The sequence below is a fragment of the Protomyctophum bolini genome (assembly GCF_963924005.1).
Source record: "Protomyctophum bolini genome assembly, chromosome: 23".
NCBI lineage: Eukaryota > Metazoa > Chordata > Actinopteri > Myctophiformes > Myctophidae > Protomyctophum > Protomyctophum bolini.
This window is the reverse complement of record NC_137884.1, coordinates 1,697,635-1,708,129: the sequence shown is the minus strand read 5'-3', so window position 1 is coordinate 1,708,129 and position 10,495 is coordinate 1,697,635. Positions and strand designations below refer to the sequence as shown.

The window sequence follows — 10,495 nt, the reverse complement described above, 5'->3', positions numbered from 1 at the left end:
CAGTCAGTCAGTCAGTCAGTCAGTCAGTCAGTCAGTCAGTCAGTCACCTGACTGTCACCTGTCTGTCTGTCTGTCTGTCTGTCTTAATACAAAGCACATGTGGGGTTCACATGTGGGGTTCTCATCTCCCTGTTCCCCTTGAACAAACACAACACACACACACTCACGCGCACACACACTCACGCACACACACACACACAGTCACTGACACACACACACAAACACACACACACACACACACACACACACACACACACACACACACACACACACACACACACACACACACACACACACACACACACACACACATGCACAGACAGAGAGAGAGAGAGAGAGAGAGTAGCCTTTCCACCTCCTAATACAAAATGGCATAACACTGTAGGCCTACATACCATACAATACTGTACCATAGTCACATTTCTTTCTAATATCAATTGTTATTAAAACTGTACTGAACTATAGACTTCATTTTACAGAGACATGTAAAAAATAAACTCAGAAATGTGAGAAAGATGTCTTTGAAAGATATGTGGAGTCGAAGTCAGACTCATAAGCTTCCAAAAAAGTTCACACTGTACTTTACACTGTACTTTACACTGAAGTAAAGTACAGTACTATATTACTGCTCAACATCCCTGTCCCCCATGGCGTGTGATGGGTTAGCTAACACCCCGTTACAAAGCAAAAGGTTAAGTGCTGTCCAATGACCTTTGACCCTCCTCCTCAACACCTGCACTTTAACCATCACTATGCAGATGACTTCACCAACACAAAGGAAAGAGAGGGGGGGGGGTGTGTAGGGGGCTCTGGGCTGTTCAGAAAGCAGTCCATGCAACCTTTCCATAAAGGACATCCCCAAGCACACACACGCACTCGCCCTCCCCCCAACCCCAACCACACATGTTTCGTTCTCTCCGCTCGACCAGTGCATGGCCAGGGTACGGCCTTGGGGAATGATATTAATGACAATATACATCTGATAAGACGAGCCCCCGCAGACTCCCACCACACGAAAGCCGCTGAGTCTGTTCTTGGACTGCAGACAAACGGCAGAACAAAGTGTTCGGAGAGTGGAGAGGACAAACGCTTCAACATCATCCAGAGCTCACCTGTGGCTGCACGCAGTCCATACACACAGCGTCTGAAAACGCAGGTAACTTTAAGTTTATATTTGTTTTTGTTGTGCATGTGCATCCTCCCTTTGAGTGAGGAGGGTGCCTCGATGGAGAGACCATTGCTGGACAGAGGTGGGTCATTTTTTTATTAGACTGTTTACATCTGGCTGGATTGCAAAGAAAGATATTCTTTACCTCAGATCTGGTGAATGGTGCCAACTTAAATTCCATAGCTTACACGCAATGCAATGCTGCCTCGGAGTGGCCTCACAAAATACAGTTGGCAGTGGCACTGCTAGATGGGCACGGATATGGACTTTTGCCTCTTTTCTAGTATAGCCAACATTTTTCTTTAGCTCCTCTGAAGATGTATTGCAGAACATATATTGACACTTACTGTATGATATTTCTGTTTGTCTTGCACCTGGGCCACAGATGTGTATGTTGTAATCTACAGAAAGTTTAATAGTATATAGCCTAATAATTTTGGAATTACAGTACTTGCACTTGATTTGTGCAATAATGATTGTTTAAATGAAAATGTAAATAACTAAATGATTACATATATAATAACACTATACTGGGTTTATTAGCATCGCTATGCCTACTTAAATGTTGTGGCTTTGCCAGGTCTAGTCTAAAGCAAGTGTCCAAACACAGTGACTTCCCCAGTGATAATAACAGTAAGCTATGCCTCATAAGACATGCCTCATCTTCCAAAAGCCTGAGTATATTTAACTGGATTGAAGTGCAACTGATCGTGAAATGCAGAGCAAATATAGACCGTGCGCAATTAACATAGCTGGCTCAGACACAAAGCCCCTGGGAGGAAATTTGTGTTATCATATTCCTCTGCATGTGTTTCTCTTTAGTGTGTCAAGCAGGTTGGAGCCAACATTTATTATTCTGTCATATTTCGAGCACTCTGAAGACCTGAGTCAACATTAATTTTTACAGTGGGAATATATTGTATACTTCATCCTTGCCGAATTGTGACATAATGACAATGTGCAGCATTCTATTCAACAAACAAATTTATACAGTATTAGATAGTGTGAGTTTGCCTCAACTCATATGCACATATGTGTAATGTATATGTCATGTAGCCTATAGCTTAGATCAACGATGGGTGTTGCCTGTTGGGTTACTAATGTCCAGGTGTTTGTAAAGAGAGACAGATGTTGAACTGTGACTTGGTAAGATATGGGGAAGGGAGGAAGCTAAAGCGGGCATCCTTGTACCCTAGGATCCCTGTAAGAGAGTTGAAGATAAGATTGTAGAAGACCACTTCATTTTCCTCCATCCACAGTACTCATGACTGAGATGGGTTGGGAATTAGGCTAAACCGCTTGGTGACTCAGCGAACGAAGGCGCATTCCATGTGTTTGCAACATCGGGTTTGAATCCAGAGCCTGCAGTCGAAGCAAGCTGAATCATGTGTTAGGTGGCCTGGCCTAGGGGAGTATACAACAAAAATACAGGGGAGACACAGTACTCAAATGAAATATAAATATATTAAACCAAATCACACCCAAATCAAGAGCAAACAGATGAGGTGTGGAAGTCAGTAATCAGTAGTGTAGTGCGTGTATGCATGAGTGAGGTGTGTGCATGTTGTATGTATTAACCCAAATGCTGAAAAAGGTGCGTGGTGGGAGAGGAGAAAAGGAGAACTGAATACAGCAGAGCTGAGGAAGGGACTGGGGAGACAGGCTTATATACAGGGCGTCGGCACCGGGGCCCAGGTGCCGCCGCTTGACTGATTGTCATGACATCACACAGCTCTGCTCCCCAATCCACTGCAAGATGAGGAGAACAGAAATGAGAGTAAGCAAAGTAAAGAAACCATAAACTACTAACCAAAGTGAATAATAACTATAAGATATATAAAAGCCACACCCTAATATAAGATAGCCTACTATACCATAATGTACTATATAGCCTAATATAGTACAATACATACAGGGGGCCGTCACACATGTTTTACAAACAGAACGCTGCGGCTCAAAAAAGCTTAGGCTACATGATGCCTTTTACGTCTGGGAGAAGGATCAAGGTTTTTGCATTTAGGTTGAGCAATTTGTGGCATAATGGCATAATATACAAATAAATAAATAAAAATAAACAGATTTTTGCAATATGGTTTCAGTGGTTAAATGGAATGTGTTTCTACAGTGATGTTTATACTTCACGCGGTTAAGGGTTCACTTGTGTTGAAGAGACGATTCAACACACATTTGCACATCGGCAAACATGAGCCCAGTCTAATGAGCTTGTCACTCACATCCGGCCACAGCCAATCAGGTGGGATTATCCACCGGCATTTGCCGTCATCATCATCAACAGAAATGAAGAAGGTTGCTAACCAGCCAACATCCTCTCACAGCGTGAGAACCTTCACCTCTGTTCAAGAACAGTTAGTGTAGGTCAATCCACCCGTGAAATCCTCTTAGATTGACTCTGACCTCAATGCACCGTTGTTGTGTGTCTACAAAACATAACAAAGACTAGACACTAAAACATCAGTCTGGCTTTTTTTTTTTTTTTTGTATCAGTATCAGCAATTATTACATGCAGCCAATGTGTCCCCAATTGTCAAAAAAAGATTGACAACCAATATATCATTAAGTAAATGGTTATGGCAAAGTAAAGCAACAATTAAGGGTTTTGGACACACCCAACAGCAACGATTATTCCACCACGCACGACTGCAAAGAGCTACAATGGAGAGCCACAGATGGAGCACGTGTTAGCAGTGAGGGAAGAGTTGTCTGCAATTCTAAGTTAGCAAACAAAATGCGGTTTCTGCATAAGTAGGCCATGTTGCAAGCTCTAAAGGGGAAGGCTTAGTGTGCTGTCCACCAGGGGATTATGACCTCTGATTAATGAGAGCATCTGATTGGTCAAGACAAGCTTTGGTGTCACCATCACAGACAGGTTGGCATAAGGACCAGTAGCACAAATACAGGGCAAGACAGGTATAGGTTGACACTGTGACACCGTAGGGAGAGAGGACGTACACAAAAGGAATCTTGTCTGGTTCAAGGTAGGTGTGTGTGTGTGTGTGTGTGTGTGTGTGTGTGTGTGTGTGTGTGTGTGTGTGTGTGTGTGTGTGTGTGTCTGGCAGGGAAAGTGCTGAGTGATAAGTTAGTCAACATCAGTCTGGTTAGTGGTTGCAAGCAATTAAGGCTGCATCCTGTAGCGTTGTGTATTGTATGAAAATGTTGCAGTGATATGAGGTTGCATTAAAATACTGTAGGTTGTAATGCCTTGTCTTCCGTGTTGTATATTTTGTCCTCCTAATGTCACAGGCCTGTACTGCTGCTGACATTTTTATATGCTGAGTTAGAACGTTATACAGTGGGTTGTGCCATGAAATTGCTGTCAGGTTGGTTCATGAGGAGACGAAGTGCAGGTGGAAAGTAATGCAGTAAATGTACTCAGTTGATGTATTTGGCCGCTTTATGCGGAAATATGCCATTCTGCATGAGCACTTTTACATATTAATGCCTACTTTTGTACTTTTACTCTACTACAAAAGTACGTTTTTAAATGCAGGACTTTTACTTGTTGTGTATTCCTACATTGTTGCATTGCTACTAAGCACTTCTTCCACCACTGCACAAATGTAGCTCAGTATCTTTTCATTTGCATGGAGGCATGGTTGACTTCACCACTTAAATAATATAATACAAAATAACAAACAAAATCAGAAAAAACTGCAAGCGCTCACGTGTGGCGTCACCTACATAACCGCACGCCCAAAATAGGGACACCGGGTTGAAAGTTGTTAACCCATTCTGACCTGAGATCAGATTCATACGAGGTTTCCACTGGACACACACTGGTCTGATGAACCCATTCTGACCTGAGATCAGATTCTAAAAATGTCAGTCGTTCTTCGAATTTTTCAAAAATAGCAGACCTACAAGCTCGTATCGCGCCACTCGGTGGCGCGATATGAGCTTGTAGATCTGCTATTTTTCAATAGGTAAAGCATAACATGATGCTAACACCAAAATGGGTGCCCGGTCAGAATGGGTTAAAGCCAGGTCACTGACCTCTGACCTTAGCACAGTGAGACGCGAGGTGATTCTGCAGCCACGTGTCTGGAAACAGGTGCGCACATATTATGGCCTTTGATGTCAGCTCATCCATGGGAAGGGCTGTGATTGTCCTAAACGAGATCCAGACCGACACATGGAGAGTGCGCCAAGAATTTAAACCAGCAACAGATGGCAGCCGAGACGAATCAAGTGCAGAATGATGGGATGGATATGAGCGTTGATGACGGGTCGAAGGAATTATGATTGAATACCCTTCGTCAAGCCTTCAAATTCTATTCTAGTTTCTTGTGAGTCCTCTGCTGCAGGGGTCATCGCCATGTTTGGCTTGTGGTGGACTTTTTGTGTTAAAATTCAATTTGAACACACCACGGACATACAAATTAGAGGACAATAATATTACCAGAAACGCAAAGAGCTATAGCCCCGAATGACCATGAATGGCGTTGAGGGGGTCCTTGTAAATAAAACCTTTGAGAACCACCACTAGTTGGAGTCCTAATGTGCCATACATATTGTCATAGTAAATAAGTGTGATACATATTCTGAAGAAAACCATGGAGACTTGACATTCACAAATTGTAATATTATGACCAAATAAGAACATTATAATGGTATGATGGTAAAAAAAAAGAAAATCGGAAATTTGCCACGGACAAGGCCATGTCTTTGCCACGGACACATTAATTGTCCGTGTACTTTTTGATGACCCCTGCTCTGCTGCCTTCATTTGTGGTCTCATTTGAATAAAACTTGATGGGCATGCAGTGTTTTTGTGATCTCTTGTATCTCACGTGTACAGTATTGTCTATATTATGTAGTTCACCCATCCACACAACCAATCTTATAACATTCTCTTCTGTCGAGCTATACAGTATGAAAAATACCCCATCCTTATGAATCGAAAACTGTGGATATATGCGGCACATTTATTGTCTTTGTGTGTCTGACTATGAATCCATGCATGAGTTTATGATTGTTTGATTATGTGGTTGGATACTGTGTGGTACTGTATGTGTTCGCACATGTGTGTCTGTTTTGGTTGAATCACTTGATTAAGTTAAGTGGACTTGCCCCCAGTACCACGATAGATGAGGCTTTGAGTTAGGTTAACAGTCAGATCACATGTGATTGTGGCTTGTGGCTAATCATAATCAGCTGTAAAGCAATTAAAGTTGACCAAACATATACTGCCTTTAAGTGGTTTATCTCTCATTCAAAGACCAAGGGGATGGTGGATTATCTGGCAATGTTGCCACCTCAATTGACGATTGGCATTAAGTGTGCTACCACTTAATTAAGACTACAGTTTTAACTTTGACAAACCTGCAAGGCTTAAGGTTGGTGAGGGGTGCGTTGAGGGTTGGGAGAGGGTTAAGGTTAGGTTTAGGTGTGCTGCCCGGTGGGAGGTTATAGGTTTAGGGTGAGGGTTTGAGATAAGTTGTTGGACAAATGACTGGTCTAACCACGACTAGTCTAACCTTATGTGTGCGTACTGTGTATATGCTCTCTGTTCTGTTTCTAATTGTCTGCTTCTCTCTGTCTCTCTATCTTCTAGGTCAAAGCAGTAAAATGATGCTTCTAATGAGTCTGGTGTCTGTCGTCTTGGTCATTGGTCCAACGCTGGGCCAGGACATGCCATACGAGGACTACATGGCCCAGGTTCAGGCCTGCCCCCGTGAGTGTCGCTGCCCCCCGAGCTTCCCTAACGCCGTCTACTGTGACAACAAGAACCTCAAGCGGATCCCCAAAATCCCTCCACACACCTGGTATCTGTACCTGCAGAACAACCTCATCGACGCGCTGACAGAGGACGCCCTGCGCAATGCCACGCAGCTGCGCTGGCTGAACCTCAACCGCAACAAGATCACGAGCGAGGGCATCGAGGAGGGAGCCCTGAAGACCAAGTCTCAGCTGGTGCATCTCTACATGGACGACAACCTCCTGACGTCCGTGCCGTCTGCCCTGCCGTCCAGCCTGGAACAGCTGCGGCTCTCTCACAACCGCATCTCCAAAATCCCGGCCGGTGTCTTCTCCGGAATGGACAGACTTAACCTCCTGGACCTTCAGGGGAACAAGCTGACGGACGACGCGGTTACTGAGGTGAACATGAAGGGTCTGAACGGACTGGTTCAGCTTAATCTAGCCAAAAACCAGCTGAGCAGCATGCCCCTGGGTTTACCGTCCACCACCACGCAGCTCTTCCTAGACGGCAACAACATTGAGACGATCCCAGCTGAGTACTTTAAGGGCTTGCCTAAGATTGCGTTCCTCAGGCTCAACCGCAACAAGCTCGGCAACGGCGGGCTCCCCAGGGACGTGTTCAACATCTCCAGCATTCTGGACTTGCAGCTGTCCCATAACCAGCTGACAGAAGTTCCCATCATTCCACAAGGGCTCGAACACCTGCACCTTGACCACAATAAGATCAAGAGTAAGTCTGTGTCTTATGATGATGTTGCAAAGGCTAGAGAGACTGTACGTGAGATCTGTATGTAAGCAAAGCCTTGTTTATGTTAGTAAAGGAGGAATGAAAACATGTCTAAAACTTCAAAGTACTGCACAGGACTGTTTTCTTAGTCATGCTTAGGGTTGGGAGTGGGACCCGGAACCTGTTCTGTTTCAGACCCGTTTCCGTGATTGAAAAACCACCGCCGGTTCCATCAAATTTGCATTAGCTGTTCCGCTGTCTTCATTTGGCTCAGCTGTGTTTGCACCCCTGCATGCAAGCGGCTGTGGTGACGTCACGCCACCTACCGTACATGTGTGAGAAGGGGCCGGAACTTCGAGTGAGACGGTCGAGTGTATAGTAGCAAAAACAGCAGCATATCGAACAAACACAAAAGTCATCAGGAGTGTGGTTGGACTTTACCAGTGGGTGCCAGTCACAGACATACGCTACAAGTTCCATCCAAGATATATGCACATGGAACGGCTGAAGTGCTGCCTGGGCTCGAGTTTTGCTTGCTCAAAAAGAAAATCCACTATGTGTTTGCCCTGTGGTGGACGGGACAGAGCTGCGTAGCAGCTTGTACAGCAACAGCAGTGAGAGAGACAATGGTGCGCGCCTGCGGAATACGCTACAAATTAATTAATATATTAATTAATGGCTAGTCCGACCCGATTCGAGCCCGACAAAATATGTGACCAATTGGGCTCGCCCAAGTTGAAATAATAGTTATACAATTTCTAATAGTGTTTTTTTAATATTTTTTTTTTGCTGTAAGCTACTGTAGTAATCACACCAGAGAATCACTTTATTATAAGCAGAAATTATACTTATTATAATAATAATTATTAATATCTTCATCCCTTCTACTATATACAGTATATATATATATGAACCAGACTCATTAAGAGGGAACCAGAACCGTTTTTAATCTAATCTTTTAATTTAATCCCGACTCCCAACCCTAGTCAAGCTGTCCTCTATTTTGTTGATTGTAAATATTGTAAATATGTATGTAATATGTAAATATTATCTAAGGGTAACATGAAGTTGGAATTAGAGATTTTCAAATAAATAATGTATTGTTTTTATTTGTTTTTTTTCTCCCTCAAACAGGTGTGAATGGATCCGATATCTGTCCTGTGTCACCTGATGCTCTGGACGACAGCAGCAATGTTGACAACAACATTGCTCCTCGGCTGCGGTACCTGCGACTGGACGGCAACGAGATCAAGCCACCGATTCCAAGGGACGTCATAATGTGCTTCCGTCTCCTCAGGTCTATCGTCATCTAACGTTCATTCTAATCTCCCATAGGATCTGATGACGAAGCCAGCTCAGGAATGGCACAACAGGACATGACAGCATAATGACTAAGATGATAGACATTTAGCTATAACAGTAGAAAATGATCAGATTTCAAGGGAATTTGAACAGAACATTCAAGGATCTAGATTCTTGCCTGACAATATAGATTATTAAATGACGTTGCCGTATCATCTGTTGACCACTAGTTGTGCCTTGTATTGGTATGAACAACTGAATGTGATATAAGACCTTTTTTTAAAAGAATGAGTCTTTAATTTACCATAACTGTGACTAAGATAGCATATAAGACAAATATGTGTTTAGCGTCTTTATCCCCCATGTCCAGGGGGGATGCTTGTGAGTGCTTAACCCCTTACTTTGGAACTTTTTATATTGTTCCTAGAATACATTTTTGACAGTATTTTTTATTGTACTCTTTTTTTAAAGGATATTAAAGGTATCATAAGCTCTTGTACAAAAACAGAATTCCAAAAAACATGTATACTGGCATGTTTAGGTAACTTATTTTATTTAAAGTTTAAAGTCATGTCCATTGAGATTTCATACCCGTCCCTCCTTAACGTTTTATACGACAAATGACTTATACTAACAGTATTTTTAAAACTACTAACACTCTTTTGATATGTTTTTCCCCATATGAGGTTCAATGTAATCAAATAAAACATGAAAATAAACGGTGTACCCAATTGATGATTTACTGTCATGAATAACGATTCATTGAGTGTGCATGTGTGTGTGTGTGTGTGTGTGTGTGTGTGTGTGTGTGTGTGTGTGTGTGTGTGTGTGTGTGTGCGTGCGCGTGCGTGCGCGTGTGTGTGTGTGTGTGTGTGTGTGTGTGTGTGTGTGTGTGTGTGTGTGTGTGTGCCTGCCGGCAGCCAACGAAAACTAGAGTTTTCAACAGGCCCGAAAATGAAGGCCCGGCCATACCTAGGCCCTCATCAAACCCTGTACAATCAAGCCACCCTTACATCTCCATATATGGAGCTGACCTGTTCTGACATTCCATATGTTGATCTGACCTCATCAAACCCTGTACAGTACACTCAAGACACACTCCATATATGGCCAGTACAGAATTCATTCCATATGTTGATCTGACCCCCCATGCCCAGCAGTCTGCTGTCACCCAGGCAGACGCTTTTCACCCTCAGGTGTCTTACTGGTATACATACTGGTATTATAATTATTATGAATTATTATTATAGTATTTATTGGAAAACAATGCTGGAAGATGTCAATAAATCAAAATGGAATAGTTCCTAGAGACATATTCCTTCACCATTCTGTAATAATGTTGTGGCTATAAGCATTCTCTATTAAAACTGTTTAGTAGCCAAAAAAGTCAAGACGTCTAATTGACGTCTTTGTAATGGATGCCACGGGCGTCAAGACGTATCCCCTTGGGAATTAAAAAAAATATTCTTAAAAAATATTATTTTCTAATTTTCATCCATATTTTGAAAATTCCTCTAATCTGGTGTACAGGTGATGACATGCACATTACATGCATAATAGAATTACAAATTATTTCTTTC

General features: G+C 42.8%; 1 protein-coding gene across 2 annotated transcripts; it reads left to right on the top strand.

Moving 5' to 3' along the window:
* Positions 1–931: 931 nt before the first annotated feature.
* kera (keratocan) lies at positions 932–9,561 on the top strand. 2 transcript variants are annotated; one of them, XM_080757413.1, is made up of 3 exons: positions 932–1,156; positions 6,741–7,616; positions 8,748–9,561. In XM_080757413.1, exons 2-3 carry the CDS (start codon positions 6,755–6,757, stop codon positions 8,924–8,926), a joined length of 1,041 nt encoding a protein of 346 aa, XP_080613539.1. In that variant the 5' UTR covers positions 932–1,156; positions 6,741–6,754; the 3' UTR covers positions 8,927–9,561. The 2 variants fall into 2 exon arrangements, with proteins under 2 accessions (XP_080613539.1, XP_080613540.1); XM_080757414.1 differs by lacking the exon at positions 932–1,156 and adding an exon at positions 4,124–4,170 and having other exon boundaries at positions 6,748–7,616.
* The last annotated feature ends 934 nt before the right edge of the window (positions 9,562–10,495 follow it).